Here is a 24158-nt window from a genome sequence, read left to right on the forward strand (position 1 = left end):
GTGCAGGGGAGTTGCTGGGCTCAGTCCCTGCTGGTGGCTCTGGTGCCATTGCTGGGCGTGGAGCAGATCCTGGGCCCTGCTCTGACCCTCCTTGCACACAGGGACAGCCAGGGACAGCCAGGGCTGAGAGCCCTCTCACAGCCCTGAACAGCCCCAGCTCCCTCAGCCTGTCCTCCTTGGAGAGATGCTGCAGTTCCTTCCCCAGGTGTGCCAGCCTGCCCTGCCCGTGGGGGCTGCAGTGAGCTGTGCAGGGCTGTGCCAAATGTCCCCCACGCGGGACTGTCCTGCTCACACATGTGGCCAGGTGCAGCCAGCACTGCCACGTGTCCTGCACTCTTCCCATCAGAAATTCCAACATTTTTTCATTTTTTGTCTTTTTTCAGGCTCCAGGTCCTATCACTGCCCTCTCTCATCCTGCTTCCTTCACAGCAAGACACTTCCCCTCCATGCAGTTCTCCCTCTGTTTTCCTTGGGCTGGTGTGTGTCTGCATTCCAAGCACCAGGGTTGTGCAAACTTTCCAGCACATTCCAGGACCTCTGAGGCACTGACAGTTCCTTTTAGTTCCCACATCAGTCACACATTATTGGAAGTCTCCAAGGGAAATACCTTCACAGGATTTTGCTGCTACATCTCCCACCTCCTGCACCTGACTGTGACCCCAGGCCACAGACCTCTCTCACATCCATCCTTGCAAGCAGAAACCAACAGGTTCAGAATGGCTGGCACAAAACCCAGACGTGTGAATTTATACAAAAAATGAAGCTGGCAGTACAAGGGCCCAAGTCCCTATCTAAAGACGGCTTCTGTTCCTCAGAGGTCTCTTCTCCCAGGCAGAAAGTGTCATGATGAGAGGAAACAACCTCAGGTTGCACCAGGGAAGGTTCAGGTTGGATATTTGGAATTATTTTTTCCTGGGAAAGATTGTCCAGGCCTGGCACAGCTGCCCAGGGCAGTGGTGCAGTCCCCATACCTGGAGGGATTTAAAAGCCATGTGGATGTGGCACCTGAGGACATGGGTCACTGCTGGCCTTGGCTGTGCTGGGGAATGGTTGGACTCAATGATATTAGATAACTTTTGCAGCCTATATGATTCCGAGATTCTGTGATTTATTCTTGTGTTTTTACTGCAAAATCTCCTCCACACACCCATTCTGTTCCTGGCAGAGCCTAAATCTGAACGTAGTAACCACCCACCAGGGGAGGCTGCAGAGAGACACTGTCACATGTGAGGAATTCATTCATCACCATGGTTTTGTTTAACAAGAACGAGCATGGCTCATTAACACAAAACTGTATTTTCAATAAGGTTAATACTCCAGTAATGCATAATTACAATCTAATAATTTAACACACAGGAGCACTGTAAAACAACTGTAAAGGACTTTGATTATTACAGTTTGCAAATGGACCAGAAAAGCCATTTACCATCATTACAAAGTTGGTTCAAATTGGGGGATGTAGTGCATAGGAAAAGCATTGCACACTACAGAATTAAATTTCATTTTACAGCTCTGCTAACCAACTGTAAAAACTGGAATCTGTCCCCATGGCTTGTGAAGGATTTTTTCCATAACATTAAAAAGAAACAAAAAAATCCCCAACAAAAGTGAAATTTTGCAACTGTAGCATTAATAGGACCCTGCTGAAGCCTAATTTTAAAAAGTCACAGTCTCTAAGGCATTTAATACCAGAGTTTTGTTTCTGTATCATTCTTTTTAATAACAGGATCTAATTAAAACATCTGTAAAATGCTGACAGTTTTTAATTTTATGTAAAATTTGAAAAGCAAATAACAGGATCTCTAATGAAAGACAGCCACAGTAGTTATTATTAAGCAATGGTGATATTTTCATTTAAGAGTCACTTCTAAATGAGCATAATCTCTACCTTTAAGTCAGAGCAGAGCAGAGACATCAGTGAAATCACTACAGGCCACTGAGGCTCTTAGGCTCTGTTTGATCTTTATTTACTCAAGTGTTTTCAGTGCATGTTTTCAGTTTAGCTTATTCTGGAGAAGGTGACACTTCCCTGACAGTGCCTTTCATCAGGTATTCTTTGAAAAGTGAAAATAAGAAAACATTGCCCTGTGTGTGCCTGTGCTGGGCGCACATGGATCCCCTGCCCCTCACAGCCCAGGGTGGTTTCTGATGGATGCCACACATACACTGATCTTGGGACCTTAATTTTCGAAGCAAGAATGAAGGAAATGGTGTGAAGCAGATGTTTCTTCAAGCTACCTGTTCCCTTTCTCACAACATCTGCTTCAGGATATGTTCCACTGCCTCTGGGAAATTTTCACAGGTTAAGTAGGGACCTGGGTTGATTTTGTTTTCATCTGCTGGACGGTATTTACCTGTAACAGATTAACACAAAGTCACTTTACCAAACTCCTCCAAGTACTTTTTTTCTCTCCCCCACCTCCTGAAAATTACAGCCTTGCCATAGCAGTAGCAACCAGGAAAATGCCCATCTGGGCAAAAAACATCCCACAAGGCTTCCATAAACAAATGCTGAGCCCTCCTTCACTTCTGGGAACAGGGTGAGACCACTGAAGGCGCCACTGTCCCCTGAAATAATCAATCCATCAAGTACTTACCTGTCCTTACCAAAATCCCACGCATGCCTGCCTGCTGGGCACCACCAACATCATCCCTGCAGTCCTGGGACACAGCAGGAGAGCAGTGGGTTAGTGGGCACAGACACTTCCATAACCTTCTCTGCTTTACACTTCACTTAGAAGCAGTGACACAGAGTCAGATCTTTCAGTCACACTGTCACAGCAGTGGTTTTCTGTGTGCTCTCTGCCTGATCAAATAGTGACTGAAGTAAGAGAGAAAACCCCATGGATTACACACTAAATCCTGTGAACTTTCATGGAATTGCTTAGGTTGGAAAGGCCCTCTAAGACTATTGAGGCCAACCATTCCCCCAGCACTGTGCAGTCCACCACTAACCCATGTCCCACACATGCACACAGCTTTTAAACCCCTCCAGGGATAGGGACTCCACCAGTGCTCTAGGCAGCCTGTGCCAGTGCCCAAAGTCTTATTTCATGAAGATTTTTCTCTAACATGCCATCTAAACTTCCCCTGGCCCAACTTGAGGCCGTTCCCTCTCCTCCTGTCCCTGTTCCCTGGGAGCAAAGCCCAACTTCCCTGGCTTTCCCCTCCTGTCAGGAGCTGTGCAGAGCCACAAGGTCCCCCCTGAGCCTCCTTTTCTGCAGGCTGACCCCCTTTCCAGCTCCCTTAGCTGCTCCTGGGTCCTTCCCCAGCTCTGTTTTCTCTCTAGAAATGACAGTTCCATGCTCTGGAGCCCCCCTCTAAGGCGCTGCCCACCCCCGAGGGCACCACTGCAGGCTGGGCAGTGAGGAGGGGTTTGCGCCCACTTACGTCTCCGATCATGACGGCCTCCTCGGGGGCACAGCCAGTGCCCCGCAGAGCCTCCAGGAAGAAGGTCTTCTCTGGCTTCCCCACCACGGTGGCTTTGGTGTCTGTTGCATACTCCAGCCCTGTCACAAAAGGTCCAGGTCCCAGACACAGGCCATCCTTCTTTTTGAAATACCTGGCTTTATGGATCGCTATGAGAGGCGCCCCATCCAAAATCAACCTAAAGAATGAATGAATGAAGAAGAGAGTACAAAAACTATATTAAAGCAACTATATTTACAACTGAAGGCCTCAAGTGACTCACACACAATCCCAGAATAGTTTGGGTTGGAAGGGACCTTAAAGCTCATCCAGTGTCACCCCCTGCCATGGGCAGGGACACCTTCCATTGTCCCAGGTTGCTCCAAGCCCTGTCCAGCCTGGCCTTGGACACTTCCAGGGATCCAGGGGCAGTCACAGCTGCTCTGGGCACCCTGTGCCAGGGCTTCCCCACCCTCATAGGGAACAATTTCTTACAAATACAGCATGAATAATTTGACCTTTATATTTTAGCATTGAAGGAATTACAGTAACAAGTTACATTAAAAAAACCTCAAAGACATTTGAGGCATTCATGTCCCTCTGAATTTCCCTGTTAACTCTGGGAGTTTGAGCAGGCTCAGTTCCACAGAACCTGCAACTCATTTCTGTTATGTGCTCTGCAGATTTTCCTTACAGCAGACACTGCATCCCCCTGTCCTGCAGTAAAGGGATGCTGTGTAGGTGCTGCACTACAGGAATGATCCTTGTGCACCAAGCACAGCAATATTATTGCAGTCCTCCCCTCCCAAGTTTCAGTGCAACAAGCACTGAACTGCCATCTGGACTGCCAAACATTTTCCCTTTGATTTTACACTTTCTCCAGGTAATGCAGGTCATTCCAATCTTTATCACAACAGCGTAGAACACTGGCTGTTACTGTCAGGGCAGAAAGGAGGATTAATTTTCCCCTCAACCCCTGATTTTCAAAACAAAACAAAACAAAACAAAACAAAAGCCTTTAAGAAAACAAAGTCTTGCTTTGCCCCTGTTGTAGGAGGCTGGCTGAGGTGAGCTGGATTCTCCTTGGAGGATGTCTGCAGAGCAGTCTGGAAGCTCTGAGCAGGGCATAAATGATATTTCATTTCACTTAATTATCACAAAACACTCCTATTGAATCAATGCATTCCAAAGCAAGCTGAACAAGAAGAGAGCTGGGTTGTGTTTCTGTGAGCAGCCAGACATGTTCATGATGGGAGGATGCCTCTAGGACACAGTAAAATTTAATTTGACAGCATCACCACAACCACTATGTTCAGCAGTTTGCAGGAGAGATCTCACCTGAGAGAATTCTTTCAAACATGGCATCAAAATCCCACTTAAAAAGGACGAGAAATTTAGTCTCAGTCATTTCAAGTGGTGCCTGGAGAACGGCCAGACTCTGTGTATCTCATTTTGGGACTCGTGTTGGGTTAGATTTACCTAAGTTAATGTTGGGTGTCAGTGGAATAGTTGCCTACCACATAATTAGTCAGCCTGGGCTCCTCACAGTTGGTGCAGAGGAAAAGGCACTCCTAGGGCACAGTTCAACTGTCCTATTTTAAGCACTATTAAGTAAAAAAATGCCCTGAAGTGCCTCCCTTATCCCTCCAGAGCCCAGATCACCAGCACAGACACAGGAACCTGCGCTTAGATATCTGCATTTAATCAGATTCACCTCAGAGTTCTGCAATCCCGATGCAATTCCATTTTCAATGCAAATCCCAAGTGACTTAATTATCTGAGCAGTAAAAGAGAAGGAATAGGGAAAGGCTCGACAAGAAGAGAATGTGCCAGTGCCCAGTGTTGCCATCAGGCCTAACAGAACTGAGACCAGCAAAAGTTTATCCCCCATAGAGAATGGGGGGAAACACCCAGAACAAATCAGTGAGGTGTTACAGGCTAGACAGAGCCCCTCCTGGCTTTTTTAAGTGTCTTGGTCTTCAGCCCGAAGGAAACGATGTATATTATTCAACAATTAATATATTTAGGACAGAAATACAAATCAATAAAATGATGTAAGCATTGGGATACTCAATAGGTTAACCTCATGCAGTTGTGAAATTAAGAGTCCACTCATGACCCAAAATAAAATTCCAAAATCAATGCCTTTGGAAAGGCTCACTATTGAGGCAGACAGGGTCAGTATGGGTTAACATCTGTTGATGTAATACAGAACAGGCAGCTGATGAGGACAGCACTGGCCTCTCACTCCAAGAAACCTCCCTAAGACACTGGTGGGCAGATACACTTTTATGGTTATAAAGAGAGGTTAAGGTGTTTGGTATGAGGGTTTTCACTGGATTTCAAGGTGCAGAACTGTGGTAGCCCCCATCCAGTGAGCAAAGATGGGGAAGGGCTCATCCCACACATCACCAGGGCTCAGCAACAGGCTCACATCCAGTGTCTGAAAGCTGAAGGCTTTTCAAGTTAAAATACAGTGTGGAATCAAGCCAGAACCAGTGAGAAGGACACATGGCTCTGCACTCATGGATGGTCACAGACGAAGTGTGGATCTGACTTACCCCTCAGCCTAGAGGCAAAAAGAGCATTAAAAATAAAACACTCAAGATCAGCTCCATAGCCCACCTGGTCCAACAGGTTCTGCTGGCCACACCTGAACAGAAGATACTGCTGGATATCCTGCATTAGGCAGGTAAGGAATAATCTGCCCTAAACACTGGATTCGTTCCCTACAGCACACAGGCTCTGAAGGCTGGGTTGTGAACACAGAATCTGCCTCTCCTCTTGGAGAAGAGGAAACAGCCTCAGGCTGTGCCAGGGCAGGCACAGGTTGGACATCAGGAGGAATTTCCCCATGGAAAGGCTGGCCAGGTATTGGAAGGAGATGCCCAGGGAGGTGTTGGAGTCCCCATCCCTGGAGGTGTCCAGGAAGGCCTGGACATGGCACTCAGTGCTCTGGGCTGGTGACACAGTGGGGATTGGTCACAGGTTGGACTCTATGGGATGGGGGTCTTTTCCAACACAAGTAATTCTGTGAATGCTTCCCCACATCCCTAGTTTTGTGTATTTCCCCTTGATGAATTGCTCCTCTCAGTGACAGAAGTGACTGTACTTCTGCAGTTTATTTAGACTGAAAGCTGTAAAACTGAGGTCTGGACTGACTGAATTCCTGGTGGAGAGCCCAAATCCCACAAGATTAGTGGCTCCCTCACAAGCTGCATAATGTGTGATATTCCTACCACCCTTTTCTTCCCAGAAAGAGCAGAGAGCCCAGCAGAAGAGAGCTCCCCCTCCAGCCCCTGCCAGGGGCTGCCTTACCGAAAGGCTCTGTTCATCATCTCGTAGTGGAAGTGCTCAGGAGCCAGTCCCACCACCACAGCATTGGGGTTATCCGTGCCAATCCCTAGGAAAGACAGGAGTTAATTCACTCTTAGCAGCCCACAGTCATTTAATCACTTTAAGGCAAAAACAAGCATTTTCTGACACAGTCGTAGCACAGAGACTGCTTTTATGTCTTTTATAGCTGAAGAAAGCATATGTGGAAAAAGGTGCTGGTCTATCCAGACTGTTTCATCCTCTAGGATCTGGACAGTCTTAACAGCAGCTGTGGGATGATTCTGCTACTGCTCCCACTGAAATGCAGCAGGACACAAAAATCTCTCTTTTAATTGAGTGACTGCTTGCCATCTGAGAGTCTCTCTCTACATATATTTATGTGCTCTGTAAGACAGTAAAGCAGGAATTCAAGTGAATCCCATCCAGTTTTTCTATTCCCTCTAGCCACAGGAAATTCCACTGACTGTTCTTCCATGCATCAGTCTGATTCTGACAATAAAGACAGTACTGCAACACAGCCCAAAAGCTGTTATCCTAAATAAGTCTGGGCTTTTCTGGAAGGTATTTTTTCAAGGTGGATTAGTGCCCTTGTGAACAGTTCCACTGCAGTCCCACCCCTGGACAGAACCAGCAGTGGAAGCAGAGTAGCACCAGCAGGAGGGTTTTACTAATGGCATATTATCAGCTGAGGATTTTGTTCCACCTTCAGACACACCCTCTGCACCTTTAGCAGGACAAACAGAGCGACTGGCTGGCTGAGGTCCCCTGCTGCATGCCCCTCAGGTGGCTCAGCCAGCAGAACATCCACTCAGAGGTGCCACAGTGGATTTGTGACATCACCCAGAAGCATCTGAGCCCTTAAGCCAGGAAAGAATTCCTTCATCTGCCTGTGACCAACTTCAACAGAGAGATTAGCCAAGAATGGCTCAATAACAGCCATTAACTGGAATTTAAAGCACTCTCCACTGTACTTACATGTTCCAAAAGCAGTACTGAGGATATGTGAGCCAAAGCCCTTGTAGCAAAAACAAATCAAACAACCCATTCCAGACCCCAGTAGTACAGATGATACACCAATGTGCCCCCATGTTACCTCTGTCTCTACCATCTTTTATAAAATTAGCATCAGGTCCCGAAAAACTCATGGAAAGATCCCAAAACCATGGAGACTGAGCTGATTTAAATGCTGTTGGTGAAAGAGCTGCTGCCTCTGCTGTTTCTCACCCAGGAAAGCCTTCCTGGAGCACAAATATTGCTGAATATTGCTGGGGGCACATTTCTCTGGATATGCTGTTAGGTAGAACAGATTATCAGGTTTCACTACTCTCACAGAGGCTTTTCTCCTGAACATTGACCTCTTTGAAAATTTCTGACCAGACTATGGCACCAAAATTTAACAGAAAACTCCTTGATCCTGGCAAGATTAGAACCTACTTAAATTACACAGCCAACATATTTCAGTTTGTAAGGCACGGACAAGGCAAGCCATCCATACTTCTGCTGCCTTGACTTTAAATAAAAAAATTTCGAGTGTACAGTATACAGTTTTCAACTCTACGTATGCCAGAAATGGGGGTACCTTTGCTACTCTTGATGTCCAAGTGAGAACACATAATTTTCTGCTCCCCCGATTACTGAGGGAGGGAAATGGGAGCATCTGACAGCAAAGCAGATCTTAAGCAAGTCTTTAGGGATGACAATTTAGAAGACTCAGGCTGATGAACCTTCTGTCACCAGTGAAGATATCCAAGTACATGGAGTGAAACCTAAATGTTCAATATAAGATAAGCAATAATTGCCTGGAGATTTTGCATTTAATAATGATCTATTAACAGAGAAACAGCCTGCTCTGTGTGCCTACACACTGGTTTTTAAGGTCTTAATGAGTAAAACCTCTGCTGGAAGTCAGGTATTCCATGAATTGACACATCTTTGCTACAAAAAAATCAGCACTGGTAGGTCCAGCAAAGCACCAATGACCTGGTGATAACTATTACTTCATATTTTACACTGGAAATGAATGGAAAGCACTGAGTTTTACCTGAATTCCTGACTATCTGAAGGCCTTGGCTGCCATTCTCATTGCTCCTCAAGAAGATAGAACTTCAGGCTGTTTGATGTGTGATTTAAAAGAAGAAAGGACCTTTATGACCCTGCAGAGTTCCACATTTCAGGCTCCACCATGGCTGGTGGTCTGTAGACAATTGAGAGCACAACGCCTCGTTAAGTGCTGTTCATTAATTAGCTGCTTCCGGAGCACCTCACCTGTGAAATCAGGCAGGGCCCTGTCGTCCACCAGGAGCAGGGGCCGCACCTGCTGCTGCTCCAGGAGGTTCCTGGCTGCTGTCAGGGAGGTGAAGATCTCGTGCTCGGCGATGTCGAAGCCCAGCCGCGTCAGCCGCTCCAGCAGGTCCCTCTTGCTCTCCTTGGTGGTGTTGGTCACAAACCGGACAGTCAGCGGGGCACTGCGCAGCCTGAGGGGGACACAGGGACAAACTGGACACAGGCTCCTCCTGTTCCCACACCTCTCCTTCTCTTCGGGGCTAAAAACAGCCCCAAAGGGCTGCAGATGTGTCAGAACCCAGGAAATTCTTCTTCTCGAGCCCCTGCCCAGGGGGCTCAGAGACCCTGGCACAGAGCCCAAGACCCCTGCGCCTTTGATCTTGACCCATGGACAAAACAATTACCAACCTTATATGAGGATTTAAAAGCCATGAAAGTTTAAGTAGAATGATAGTGAATTCATCACAGGGTGAAAAATAGATTTTTGGGGTTTTTAAAATGGGGGCTCGGGGTCCCAAGATGGAGGAATTTGGGCGTGCCTTGTCCTTTTTCCTTCTTCTTCCTAGTCTCCATCTTCTGGGGGATGTTGGCACTTTAAGATTGCTTTAGGGTAGAAGCTCACTGTCTAACATAGGTGATAGGTATTGGGAAGTTATTGTAAATAGTGTACACATAGTTTTTAGTATAAAAAGACAACACTGCCCCAAGGATGGGCACTGCGCCTCAACCCAACCTGCCAGACAAACCTCGGCAGGTCAGAGAAAGAATTTTATAGATAAGATACAATAAACAACCTTGAGACCAAGAATAGAAGAGTTCTGACTCCTTCTTTGACTGCTAGGCTGGGAAAAGAGACTTCCTAACACATCTCAGGGTCACTCTGAGCAGCAGAGATTCCGAGACAGATGCAAAGAGTACATGTGTGACTGGTGCCACACAAAAACTTGTGTGATGTGGAACAGACAGCAGAATTACACCCCCCAGACAAGACAAATCATCCTCGCCTCCTCTTCTTCATCTACCACAAAGGTTCCTGAGGAAAACAGTGATTGCAACTCCCTCTTCACAGGAGCAGCCAGCACATCCATGATAACTAATCTGAAAAGCCTTTTTATTCAAACTACATAATAAATAAGCCAGTCCCACTTCTTGATCAAAATAGGCAAACAAAAGAAGCTTGTTGCTGAATTAATATACTGAACTCCACTGCTGGGTGAATTTCCCAGCAGCTGTGGCTCGTTCAGGAGGCTCCAGGAGCCTGTGTTACCTTGGTGGTGGTTTTATGCCAGCTTCTGCAGCCATTTCCCCCTTTCCTAAGGAACACCAGTATCACATAAAACCACATTATTGCCCTGTGCTGACAGTAAATGCTACCAAACAATCAAATAATTTTAAGTGACAGTTTCAACACCATTCCCTTTAATTATTCCCCCACCATCACTTTCTCTGTTGCTATAGGAACAAACACAGGCATCAGGACTGTGTGGAGAACATCAGAATAAAAGTTGGAGACTTGCTTCCACCTGCCACTTCTTCTCCTGTTTATCTCTTGTTTTACACTGACCGTTCACAGGTATGAGCTAATAAAAGAGTCCCCTGGTTGATAATAAAATAAATTAATATGATTTTTCCCTCTGGATCTCAATAGGGCACTGTGAATGTAGTAACCCTAAAATAGGCACCTCTCCATTTGTTCCCTAAGCAAGCTGCATGCCATTCCTTCCAGCTTCTCTTTGAGAAGGACAGGAATGTGGACTGGCAGAAAAGAGAGTATGATAATTTTTTTCAAACCTCTGAGCCAAAAGACTTGGCTGTTTTCTCTGCCGCCTGCCCTCCATACCTGTGACAGCACATATACATTATATGGAATTTCAGGAACATTGACTCTCATTTCTCCCACAGCAGGAAACAGTGCAGTGAGCGAAACAGCAATGAATGAGTACCCAGTGTTTCAGCAGTTTTTACTTCCTTGCAATTTTACATCTTAAGGACATGATCATTTCCACAGTACTACCTGTGGGAAATGCAGCTTTTTCAACCCTCTGTGAACTTTTCCTCTGAGCTACAGTTCAGGTGTATAAAACTCTTAGCAGCCTATTCAGCTCCAGTAGAGAGTTCAGTTCTGCTCCCATATCCTGATTAATCCTTAGTGCCCCAGAATACTAAAGTGTCCCCCTTCATTCACCACAATATCACCTGTAACTCTGGGATTTTTTCTCGTCCATTGCAAGATGTGTTCTCCAGAAAAATACCACAAATATTCCTGGGATTGTGTGTCCTATTTCACCACTTGGTCAGAATCAATCACTTTGCTGTGCCTCAGTGTCTTTAGGCACCCTTTAACCACAAGAGAAGGAGTTAATTTGACTGCCCTGTTTATTAATGTCTTGAAATTCCTACAAAAGAAAAAACAAATGGCATAGCCTACCTAGCAGAAAGAAACTTTAAAAACAGTAATAACTGAGAAAAGTGTTGTCTGAATGAAATAAAAGCTCTGCAGAGGTTGCCTTGCTCCCTAGACCAAGCTTTTCTGTTATCCCACTTTATCTCAGCACAGATCTAAAAGATCTGACAGAGGATCAGAGCCCTGAGGAACAGCTCAGCTGAACTGATTTTGGGGTTAATTCACCAGAACTCAACTTCAGTGGTGGCTGTCTCACCTGAATCAGTGGAGACACCTTGAATATTGAGGGTTTTATCTTTAAAAAAGGCTTAGAAAATACAGGAAGAGCCACTGAGGAAAGCAGTAGGGGCTCAGGTGACACCAGTATCTCCGACCACCCTTTGCTCAGCTCTCCTGGCACGAACACAGCGCAAAGGATTCGGCCACATGCTCACCCCACTCACCCACCCCTTTATGCAAACAGCACTGACACAACCTCCCAGAGAGGGGAAGAGAGGGGAAACTTGCCTTTTGAGGGCCTCCTGGGCACCGGGCACGGCCGAGTCCTCGATGTGGAGGGTGCCATTGAGATCCACCAGCACGGCCTTCAGCGCGCGCCGCGCCGCCATCGTGCCCGGGGACAGGCTGAGGAGTTAAAAAAAAAACCCACATAATTGATATGGAGGGGGGTGTTTTTCCTCACAAAGACTCTGTGGAAATCGGGTGCTGTTTGTTCTTTAAGTGCATCAAAATAAAATAAAGCTCTCTGAAGGACTCAAGGGTTCTGGGGAGAGAGGGCCATTAGGCCTGGGATTGCTGGCGCAAGGCCTCAGCAAGAATATTTCAGCAAGTCCCACCAACACCAACTGTGAAAATAAAGACATAGCACTCTAAAGCTGTGTCTCTAAAGCTGCATTTTGGCCGTAAAGCTCAAAATGCTCGGCCAAAGTGGAAATTGCTGATTTTATTTTTTGTAAGAGTGATGCAGCCCACACCACAGCCACTCTGAGGCAGCTCAGTGGTGACAGTGAGGTTTTTTGCAGATTTTTAGCCTGAAAGCTCTCAGGGCTCAGGTAAATCCAGCACCTTGAAGGGTCATTCCATGCTCTTGAAAAAGGGCAGTTTTTCTGGTTCCACATACTCAGCCCAAAATAAAAGCCAGGATTTGAAGGGTAAAGGCACCAGGGGAGGAACAGAGAGGTGATGTTTGAGTCCCCTGGCTAAAGATCTTTCGCCAGAAACAAACACCTCCCCTCATGTGGGCTGCAAGCACTGCATTTTACTCCATGAACAAGTCTGAGGAGCTGTTTCTCAGAAAATGTCCAATACAGCTCCAATACAGCACAGTTTTCTCCAGTTCATTAGACAACAATCATCTGAAAAGGCTGAAAGAGTTGGCATAATATAAGAGAAGCTTTGGGGTGATCTGATTTTGGCTTTTCAGTACCTGAGGGACAACTTCCAAGTGATGGAGGGACAGCACCCAGGGAATGGCTTCCACTGCCAGAGGGCAGGGACAGATTTTGGGCTATTGGGAATTAGGAATTGCTGGCTGGGAGGGTGGGCAGGCCCTGGCCCAGGGTGCCCAGAGCAGCTGTGGCTGCCCCTGGATCCCTGGCAGTGCCCAAGGCCAGGCTGGATGGGGCTTGGAGCAGCGTGGGACAGTGGGAAGTGTCCCTGCCATGGCAGGGGGTGGCACTGGATGAGATTTAAGGTCCTCTTCTACCCAAACCACTCTGGGATCTGCCAAGCCTACGAGTGACCACAGTTTTGTGTTCAGCTGGTTTGGTTACACACAGCATGTAGCATGTCTGTACTTTTAAAAAGGCACACAAAGTAGTCAACACCATGACTGGAACCTGCCCTAATAAATTTCTGTCAGTTTTATCTTTGCAGACAGTTTTATAAATGGTCATGTGTGCCTGGGGTCTGAGGTACATGGCACACACACACACACACAACAGGAAACTTTGATATTCCACTATCCTTATTCCTGCTGGCTCTCTGCAATAAGAAAATAAATAAAATGCTTCTCTTACTGTATACCTGTTGATACGAAAGCCAAAGTTAAATGTTAAAGACACACAGCTGAAAACAGAACTCCTAAAGAAGCTTCATCAATTTCAATGGAAAATGCTACTATCATTATTATTATTACTACCATTACTAGTGTTACTGTTTTAATTTCACTGTTACTATTTTATTTTTACCCTACATTTCCATCGGTTCTGCTGTTCACAATGCATTTATTTGGGAAATATGGAAGTTATCAGCAGAGCCATTTTCAGCACACCCTGATTTTAAGGAAAAAGCTTATGGACTGCCAAGAAGTCCTAAAAAGCCTCCAGAACCTCAGTTTTTCTAATCACATCCCAAGGAAAACTCACCTTGTCAGGACAAAGAGACACCCCAACCCCGCTCTCTGGGACAAGGACACGAGGAACACAAGACAAAACCTAAGGGAAAGAGGGATATATTCTATAGAGATATATGCGGTTATATATGTCCCTCGGTGGAAGGATGGGGATGGCAGAGGTGTGCCCTCCCGTCCCCCAAAACCCCCGTCTGGCGGGGATGGTACCGCCCCTTCCCGCCAGCTCACAACGGGCACACAGGCTGGCCCATTCCCTACCGGGGGAGTCCCGACCGCGGCGGGCTCCCCTTTACCTGACGGCGATGGTTCCGCCCGCCCATTCGCGGCCGAAGGCGGCGGACGCACCCACGCGGAGCAGAGGGGGGAGCAGCCAGGGTGGCTCTACTGGCACTGACCTGTTCCCGCCGCCGCCGCGCTCTGCCCGCCGCCCGCGGGGTCCTGGCGGAGCCGCGCCCACCTAGCCCCGCGCCGGGCTCGCCCGCCGCCAGCGCGGCAAATAATAAACAGAGTGTAACGATTATTGTCATAAATAAATACCGACCTCAGCCCGCAGCGAGCCTGCCGCCGGTCGGCGTCTGGCAGCCGCGACAGGCAGCGCGGCGGGCAGCCCGCAGGGCCCTGAGGGCGCGGGGCGCGCCGTGACGTGGGTATGGTCATAAATGATATAAATTTCACCCGTTCTATCCATTATATCCCTATTGTTATGCCTGCTACAGCCTCTTTATCCTATAGATGCAATATGTAATCATACTCTATGAAGATATGATCATAAATAATGTAAATTATATCCTTTATATGCTATATGGACGTTTGTATCCATAGCCATGCACTATGGATATCCATAAACTATCAATAATATACCAATAATCTCTATATTATGGATATATTATTCCCTATATGGATATTATACATAATAATATATTCATATGTTGATATTATGATATTTATACATATATATATATATAAACGTTATATACAAAATGTTATCCATATAGGGATATATTATACCCATAACATCTCCACGGTAGCTAGTATGTATTTATATATAAATACAGATATATATATATACATATATACATATATATATATGGGATATTTGGAAGAAATTATTCTCATTATACATCTACAATTTAATGACATCCATGGTATGTCCATAGTGATAATGTAACATAACATATTTATTATAATCCACTTACTATATCGATATATGAATATACAAATAGATTTTATACCTATAATTCCACATTTATATGTTTATATATTTTTGTAACATGAATTTTAACCTACAAATGCATGAATTTTATATATAGTTTTACAAGCTATTACTAAGGTGCATGGACATGCAATAACTTTATGTTGCATGGTTCCTTGTTTTTGCAGTTTCAGCCGCAGTGCTGTTCCAGAGGTGCTGAAGCCACACGAGGCGATGGCAGCAGTGTTGTTATTCCCTGGCTGTCCTTGGATTCCCTGCGCATTCCCTGCACACCTGATCCTCAGATGCTGCCCCACTTCGAATCCTGATTTTTCACCTGTCAGGTCAAGCTCGTCCCAGTTTTGCCTCCAGCGCGGGATTCCTGCTGTGCCTTCTCCTTGCCCATGTGCCTGCAGCCCCTCTGGAAGCACAGCAAGGAGAACATCACTTTTCACCTGTGTTATTTTAAAGCTGCTGCTTGCAATCTTTAGTGCTGGCCTTCATTTCGGTAAGGATGAATCAAGTTTGGATGCAGAAATGGGGTTACAGCCTCGCTGTGCCTCAAATCGTTCAGCACTCACTCCCAGTGCCACAGCCACGGAAACATCCACCACCGCTTTTCTTTCCAAAAGCATTTCATAGGAATACAAAACGTTCCACACACACATTGCCCCATTTCCACCAAAGACAGACCTGTGAGAACAGCTGAGCCTCGAGGCTGTACCCTCGTCACCTCTGACTGACACAAAGATTACCATAGAGAAATTACTTCTAACAGATCCACAGGTTTTAATCCTGTTCTGCCTCAGGACAGCTCTGCCACGTCTCATTGGGTTTGCTACATAAACCAAAATACAGCTCCACAGCAGAGATGATACTGCCACGTGCCACAGGGATGAGGAAAAAGTTACACATGTCATAGAAGAGCAGCAACTCTGGTATATGGAACAGGATGGAGCAAAGTTTTGAGATATCCCCACTGTACAGAGAGAGAGAGGGAGAGAGTTGGGAAAGAGAGTGCTTAACTTGGAAATTCAGGATTTATTTACAAAAATCACAAGAAAAAAGGAAACAACATAAACCTCTCCTCCTGGATGTACTTTACTCTGCAAAAAACCTGTGACTGAAGATCACATTAAATGCATTTACATGTTTTACAGATTCTTCTTCATATACAACAGCATATACTTTAGTCATCAAGACATTGGGAGAAAAGATGATTGGCTAAGCTGCTTTAAAATAATGAAACTGCCAGGTTTCCCTTGGCCTCCCCTCTTTAAAATTAAAGTCAAACACTTTAGCAGAAGAACAGACAAAGGATTCTAACTTCTCTAAAGATACATGAGAATCACCTTTTCCAATTCAGACCTAACTCAGTAGTCTTAATTGAGACAAGACCGGTAGGAAAGCAATTAGGAGCATTCTCTTCCACAGAACTGCAAAGTCACACACACAGTTGCACTTTCAAAGCTGTTAATTTAACAAATGATGATGATGATGATGGAGGGTAGGGGAAGGAGCAGTTGCAGAAGAGGCTGCAAATTCGGGGTTTTCCCAAAGAAATGCATTTGCAAAGCGCAGGGTATTCACCTCCCATGGTATTCCCCTCCCACGTTTCCCAGGAAGTTCAGAATACAAACGGTTCCCCACTTTGACCACAGTGATCACCACGCAGAGTTTAATACATATTTTAAAAAGTATAATAACAATTCTTGACAGAAAAGTAACAAATACTAATCACTAATATCCCCGCAGTTAACACAGAGTTACTCAGCTTTAAGTACAGCTTTTTTTTCCTTAAAATTTTTCATTTTTTTCTTTTAATTCTGCACTGCAATTGCACCCATTTTCTACTGACTTCACCATCAGTATAAAACACTGATTTGAAGACAAAAATCCCCAATCAAAGCAGAAAAATGCAGCTTTCAATGTTGACCTGAATCAGGACTTTACCCAGCTGATTTAATCTCACCCCGTATCACAGCTGGACTTCAAACCTTTATAACAAGTATTCTTTATGACAGGCTTTCAGAGCCTAACTCATATTCTCTTAAACAGTTCCGTGGTAGTAATTGAAATGGAAACAAACACATTGTTGTTTTCCTCAATTTAAAAACAAATTGGAGAGCGTACTGAAGGAAATTCATCCCTGAGTAACAAAGCATTTAAAAGCTGCATCCCATTGCCAGTCATTGCAACATCCTATGACATTTACTCTAATAATTAATCAACACTATGAACAGGCAGCAACAGAACTGGTCACAGTCCAATGTGTTTGCAGCGTTGTTGTATTGATCCCGTGATCCTGCTTAATGAAAGTGCAAGGGAATATTAGGAAATGGGAGAGTGTCTTTTATTATTTTAAGTTGAATGTCAGATTGACAGCTAAACCGTGCTGGATCCCAGGGAACTCAGAGCAGTGGTGGTCAGCAACTGGCTTCTTTGGATGTCCAAAGGGTTTCCATGGGGTGTCTTCAGCCGAACAGCAGGAGGAGAACGATTGTGATGGAGTTCAGGGCTATTAATGGCACTGCAGGGGGGGAAAAAAGGAAAATAGTGAAAATTTTGCTTTCCACATCACAAAATGACAGAGCTTCATATAACCTTGAGAGAAGGAGCAAAACCAGTCAAAATTTTAAAAATACATTTCATTTTCCTATGTAAAGTAGGAACCAGTGGAAGGAGCCAGGCTCAAAGACATTAGTAGAAAGCAACAGCAGAAATGTTTTCCACAGCATGTTTTAACTTTAACCCAGAGCCTTTACTTCTGTTTTAACTTCAACACAAATAACTCTTTCTCCAAAAGAAAGTAAACCATCTAAAATTCAGCTTATATCCTTGGCTTTACTGTGCTTTAGAATAAATGTTTTGGGTTTTACTCAGTGATAGGCAAGACAGGTTAAGATTTGTTACTCCCTCTCTACCATCTACAAAATGAATTTTTGGTGTCCTTCATAATGAAGAACTATCAGTAACTTACAAATTAAGTATATTTTTCTCCCCATCTTTTGAGGCACATAAGCCTGGTTTGCCTTTCAGAAACCCCAGAATTACATTTCCCTCACAAGTACTTGTCGTAAAGTTGGATTTAGACAAAGTGATTGACACTAACTGCACACTTTGGTTGATCACCAAACTTCCTCCCAGCAGCCAAACCCCAAGGGAAGGCAAAAGCTCAGCAGGAGAAACACAAGCCAGAGCCAGGGAATGTTTTTGCACTTTTACCAGAATTAGGGCACTTTAGGTGAGGCCTTCACCCTCTCACAGAGAGTCCAGGCCCGGATGAAGTATAGATTAGTGCAGAAACAAGACATTACAGATTGTAATAATAATCATCATAATCATAATGATAATAGTAAATATTGTGCCCTTACCTCTCATAACGGTTCGTATTGATCGAATGAGGTTTGTCAGCTGTGCTTTAATTCCTGGTTCCTCTCCAAATCCTCCAATCCCTTGATCGCTTCCCCAGCCAACTGGGTCACATAAAAACAGACACACACTTTAGGAAAAAAAACCCCAAAACCACACAATAAATGCTGCAATTTTAGCAAGCAATCTATCCTGAATGTAGTTTATACTAACACAGCCCAATTAGCCTTTTTTCACAAGCATATTTAGTACAGTAGGCTGAAAGCTGTTAAACCTCACATTAAGCAATGACAAATCCGTGTTTCTGCAAAGAAAACCTTCACCTTTTTAATACACCACTGTTCCCTGCACGCCCAGACTAACAGGTGAGTTCATCTGGCTGTCAAAATAAACCCTAAACCAACTGCAACCTGTTCATAGTACTGAGAACAAAATAGCAAATAATTGCTGGGTGTGAAGTGGTGATGCTTCAGCACTGAAAAAGGGGCCACACGAGAGAAAAACGGCCAGCACAAATTCCAAAATCGGGGTGATGATTTTTGCAACTGCTGTAAAAAAAAGCTAGAACTTCTGAGGAAAAAAAAATTGGGAATTTTTCTGAGCATAGCAGAAGTCCTGAAGTTTTACAATGCCCAGACACAGCATGATGGGTCCAGGGATGTGTCCAGGGATTTCTAAGACCTGCTGGCTGCAGCCCTTACCATTTTGGGAAACAGCAGAGCAAGGAGCAGCTCTCAATACACCAAGCTCCATTGCCCAAGCTATGCATTTCTTTCTCCAAAGGCCACTTTTGAGTGATTTTTGTTCTCTCGTTCTCATCTCCCTGGCACCAAACTGAGGGTGGTGGGTGAGTCCTCTTCCTGACCAGCCTTGCCAGCTGCTGCTTCCCACTGGGATGAGCCTGGAACTATACTCCCAAATCTCACGAGACTGACAAGTGGCTTCACCCATCCCACTAGTCCCATCTCCCTTTCTTAATTCCAGCTGCTCGTCAGGAGAGCCAAAGAAAAGCCCAAACCCAAACTGAGTAGATCCCCTGAAACAAATCCAGCAGGGGAAAGGGATGCCCTTCTGCACTCCTGCCAACAATCCTGGCTCAGCCTGACGTGGAAAAGTCAGGATTCTCCACACCAGTGAACTGGGAAACCGTGGATCGTTGGCCTTTTTTTTTTTTCCATGGCTTTGCAGATCTTTGTCGGTGGATTTTCTCTGCTTTGCAGGGCTTTGGCTTCTTTTGAAGGGCAAGGATGCCCAGCCCTGGGAATCCCACAGACCGAGAGTCGCCATCTCATCAAGAACCAGGCACGGCAAGAAAAAGGAAACCTTTGTAAGACACCAAACACTCCGAGGCGCGGCACGAAGGGCCGTGAAACAGTTAAAAATGAACAGGAAAAAAGGACAATTATAGGGAAAAAAAAAAAAAGAGAGAGACAAAGGCAACGACGAAAGCGGCTGGGAATTCATCCCCAAAGCCCAAACCCACCCCGATTCCTAAAGCCCTCCCCCGTGCGCTGCTGCTCCCACTGGCAGGGAGCGGCGGCGGGGCCGCGGCCACCGCGTCCACCCTCCCAGGCCAGGCGGCCCTCCCGGCTCACCGTGGCGGAGGAAGCGCTCCTCGTGCAGCACGGCCACGGCATTGACGATAAGGAGCGAGGCCTGCAGCAGCGAGTAGAGCGTGAACGCCATGGCCCGGCGGGGCGGAGCGAGGCGGCAGCGGGAGCGGGAGCAGCACCGGCACCGGGAGCGGGAGCGGCGCCCGAGAGAGACGTGGCGGGGCTGGGGGCGGAGCCTCGCTTCACGCCGGGAGGGGGCGGGGCGTGGCCTCTCCGCGGCTGCCGCGCGTTGGGTACGCAGGGAGGGGGCGTGGCTTTATGGGGAGGGGCAAATATGGGGCGTGGCTTAGTGAGCTCGGCCCAATGGGGCGTGGCGCGGTTCGGTGGAGGCGTGGCCTCCCGGCAGCGCCGTGCCCGCCCCGAGGGGCGTGGCATAGAGGGGGCGTGGCCTCCGGCTGCCAGCAGCCGCGATCGAGTCCGGGCTCGCCCGGGGATCCCTCGGGACCCCGAACCCCTCGGAGCCCCTCGGGTCCGACCGAACCCTGTGGACCTCGCAGAGCCCCGTGGATCCCTCGGCGCCCCCGGGATTCCTTGGAGCCTCTTGAGTCCGTTGGATCTATGGATCCCTCTGGTCAATGGATCACTTGGATGCCTGTGGATCCCTCGACTCCGTGGATCTCTCGGAACCCCGTGGGTCCCATGGAGCCCGTTGGGTCCATTAGGTCCGTGGATCCCTCGCGCCCATGGATCCTTTGGAGCCCCGTGGAGCCCTCGAGTCCGTGGACCCCTCAGAACCATGCGGGTCCCTCAGAACTCCTTGGGTCTGTCGGGACCGTGGATCCCTCGGGTTCATGGATGCCTCGGAGCCCTTTGGTTCCATCAGAACCCCTTGGGTCCGTTGGATCCGTGAATGCCTTCAGTCCATGGATCCCTTGGAACCCCGTGGATCCCTTGGGTCCATTGGTCATTCAGAGACCTCTGGATCCCTTGGGTCCATTGATCTGTCAGAGCTTCTTGGGTTCATTGGGTCCATGGATCCCTCGTGTCCGTGGAGCCCTGTGGATCCCTCGGGGCCCTGGATCCCTCGCCTCCACATGGGTTCCTCAGAGCCCCTTGGGTCCATCGGATCCATGGATCCCTCGGGTCCATGGATCCCTCAGAGCCCCGTGGTTTTCTCAGGTCCGTGGGTCCTTTGGAGCCCCCTGGATTTCCCAGGTCCGTGGATCTCTCGGAGCCCCATGGACCTCACAGCGCAGGCTGTGACGTGGGGAGCTCCGCTCGCTGTGCAGCAAGTGGCCTTTGGATTCGGAGCGGGAGTAAGGCTCATCCTCATCCTCCTCCTCCTCCTCCTCCGTCGGTGATGGGGTAACATGGTGTCTGCCGGCTGTGGGAGCTGGCAGGGAGACACTGCCCGGCGTGGGGCAGCCCCCGTGGCCATCCCTCATCAGCAACCCAACACAAGTAGAAATTAATAAAAAACATAAACACTGCACATGCAAAAATACATGAGTTTATACTTATATTTAGCCTTATGGACAGCGGGGTTTTTCTGTGAGTTTTCTTCCTTCTGTCCTGACTGAGGTTTCCAGCAGGAAGTCAGCCCAGATCCCAGGTGCTGTTTGTCCAGCACATAATGCTGCAGAATCCAAAGCAAGCTCCAAAAGAAAACAATTACCTTTTATAGCGGATTGATCACGGCTTGTCCAGTCAAATTACAAAATTACCACAACTGGAGCTCAGGGATACTGTATCTCTGTTATAACTTCTGTAGTTACACCCTTATCCCTGTACTGTAGTTACACAGTTATCCCAGTGTAGCTATTGATGCACAAATAGACATTTTTTCCCCTTTGCCTCTTTCAGTCCCATTGGCTGAAGGGGGTGATTTGCATAACTCCCCCCGATTTTATTTCCCCTATTGTAATTTCATAGTATACAAGCCCCTTAACTCTGGATGGTTGGTGCTTTTATGGCTCAATCAGGGCACAATGATTTGCATGATCCCTTTGCCATGGTGGTTATTGGACCCCTCTGCTGCAATAGAGGCGACAGCTTTGTGCTCGATGTGGTGGACAGCAGAGACCCCATCTCGATTCCCTGCCCTGCCACAGACTTCTGACACAATCTGGACAAATTATTCACCACTTGTCAATATCGTGTCCCCACGTTCTGTGTGAAGATCAGCAGCAAGTGATGACCTGATACTTCAATTAATCAATCAATTGTCATGAGTATGTAATCAATAGATGCTCAGACACCACATGAATCAGCTGAGAAGAAACCCACACCTCAGCTTCTTCTTGTGTTCATCTTTCCTTCCCAAAACACCCACTTTGGTACAGTCAGTGTCACAATATTGTGCATTTTAATAGTCACTACTATTAAATAACATTACGTTTTAATACTGGAATGAAGATAAAGCACCCCGCCACCAGAAACAGAACATATTTTCTTTACAATTTACTACCAAAATTACTGCTATTGTACAAGGGAGATAGAGAATCAAGGATGTTCATGAGAGTTCTGTCATCTGGTCAAAAGCATTTGTCATTTCAGCCTCAAAAAGGAATATAGTTTCAATTCAGGGTAGTGACTAAAACATCTGTTGCAGTTGCAGTGAGCTCAATATTTTTGAAGCCTGTACTGAAGTGTTTACTTACATGAAAACTCATTGTTTTACCCAGATGCTGGCTTTGGTTCTGAAAACTCTCATGTGTATGATTAACTTCGTAAGCCGGCGGTTAGTGGGAGCACTTGAGTGTAGTGGCACATGTGAGCGCACACTTGCAGGCTCAGGAGCTCCAGCACAGCTTCTCTCTTTCTCATCTAGGTGTTTTAAATTTGCTATGACTGCAAAACTCCTAAAACCCACCATTTAAACATTTTTAAATGGAGCTGTTTCTAATTGCCCGGTTCCCACTCCCCCTTCCTCCCCCAAATTTGTGGGGGTTTATAATTCAAATAATCTTTTTCCATCTGTAAATGACAAAACAAAAAATAAAAAAGCTTTTCTTGCATGTATCAAACTCCATACAGGCAGAGAAAGTCAATATTGGCCTGAAGAATTTCATCCCGCAGGTCACTACAAATTTTTAAGAAGTTCTGAGTGGTGACGTGATGGTCTCACAAACAGAGCTGTCTTTTGTCCTCAGACATAACTTAGGGCATTCTGGCAGTGATTCTATAATTAAATACAGATGAATATGAGGCTCACTAAGATAGATATCTAATAATCACCATGATCAAGCGGCATTTCCTGGGCTACCTCCTTACGGTATACAAGCTATAAATAAATAAATGCTAACCTCAGTGAAGAGCTAATGCTTAGAGTTATGGCCCTGAAAAAAAAACCCCGAGGTTTTTGCAATAGGTACACAAGTTATGGCTTAGTATTTTTACCCATAATTAAGATGTATTTCGAAAGAGCAGCTGCCATGAAGCTGACATAAACTTGACATGATTTTCCCCTTAATGAAATCCATCATGGCAACTTAGCAACCACAGGAGTCTTATCTCTGAATCATGTTACGTGGTTGAAGGGAAAACCAGATAAAGTTGCTTGCATTAGAAGGAAAGGGGCTTTTTTAAATTTTTGTTTCATTAAGGTGTCATGTTTCAGTATAGTAAATTCCCCTGGTGTCATCTGCAGGGCGCATTCAATCACCATAAAGGAGAATTTTAAACCACCTTACAGATGTCAAAGGATTAAACTTCAGGCTGGTGAAGTATTGTGAAGGCACTGGTGTTTTTCACTCTCAGTTTCTCATTCAATATTTTCAGGCAGACCACATCTGCCCGGGTCTCACTGTCCCCTACACTTAATGAGAACCAAGCTTGTTGCATGGGAGATTTTGAGGTTAACTGAGTCTAATCCTGATGAGAAAATACCAGGACAAAGGAAAACCTGTTATGACTTCAGGTCATATACCCTTCACCTCACTTGCCACCACCATCTTCTGGCTTTATTTTCTGAACTGGCTTTAACCATTTCCTTCTTTGGACACTGTACATACCCAGATACACACACATCAGTGAGAAAATTTTGGGGGCCCAGAAAAGTCTGGAAATTGGGCCCAACGATCCCAAGAAGTGAAGAAATGGATTTTGTTTGTGGCAGCTTTTTTACCAACTCCTACCATAAGTAACTTCATTAACTGAAATACTTTTTGTAGGTGAAAAAAATTGGGTTCTGTGTCTCGGCCAGGTGCTATAAATAAATCCAATAGCTAAATTTCACAGTTAGACTAAAGCCTTTGT

At 46.1% G+C, this 24158-nt stretch overlaps 2 protein-coding genes across 5 annotated transcripts; both read right to left on the bottom strand.

Annotated features, from left to right (window-relative positions):
* Positions 1-1275: 1275 nt before the first annotated feature.
* Positions 1276-14219, bottom strand: HDHD2 (haloacid dehalogenase like hydrolase domain containing 2). Of its 4 annotated transcripts, none has more exons than XM_030968848.1 (8): positions 14180-14218; positions 13798-13866; positions 11939-12055; positions 9010-9218; positions 6727-6811; positions 3391-3607; positions 2598-2661; positions 1276-2354 (listed from the first exon to the last, which is right to left on the bottom strand). In XM_030968848.1, the coding sequence occupies exons 3-8, from the start codon at positions 12037-12039 to the stop codon at positions 2251-2253; spliced, it is 780 nt and encodes a 259-aa protein (XP_030824708.1). In that variant the 5' UTR covers positions 12040-12055; positions 13798-13866; positions 14180-14218; the 3' UTR covers positions 1276-2250. The 4 variants fall into 4 exon arrangements, with proteins under 4 accessions (XP_030824708.1, XP_030824709.1, XP_030824710.1 ...); XM_030968849.1 differs by having other exon boundaries at positions 14078-14185; XM_030968850.1 differs by lacking the exon at positions 13798-13866 and having other exon boundaries at positions 14180-14219.
* Positions 14220-15997: 1778 nt separating this feature from the next.
* Positions 15998-20132, bottom strand: IER3IP1 (immediate early response 3 interacting protein 1). Its single transcript, XM_030968852.1, has 3 exons — positions 19944-20132; positions 18351-18452; positions 15998-17506 (listed from the first exon to the last, which is right to left on the bottom strand). Exons 1-3 carry the CDS (start codon positions 20032-20034, stop codon positions 17451-17453), a joined length of 249 nt encoding a protein of 82 aa, XP_030824712.1. The 5' UTR covers positions 20035-20132; the 3' UTR covers positions 15998-17450.
* Positions 20133-24158: the final 4026 nt, after the last annotated feature.

Source organism: Camarhynchus parvulus, chromosome Z (genome assembly GCF_901933205.1).
Source record: "Camarhynchus parvulus chromosome Z, STF_HiC, whole genome shotgun sequence".
Taxonomy (NCBI): Eukaryota; Metazoa; Chordata; class Aves; order Passeriformes; family Thraupidae; genus Camarhynchus; species Camarhynchus parvulus.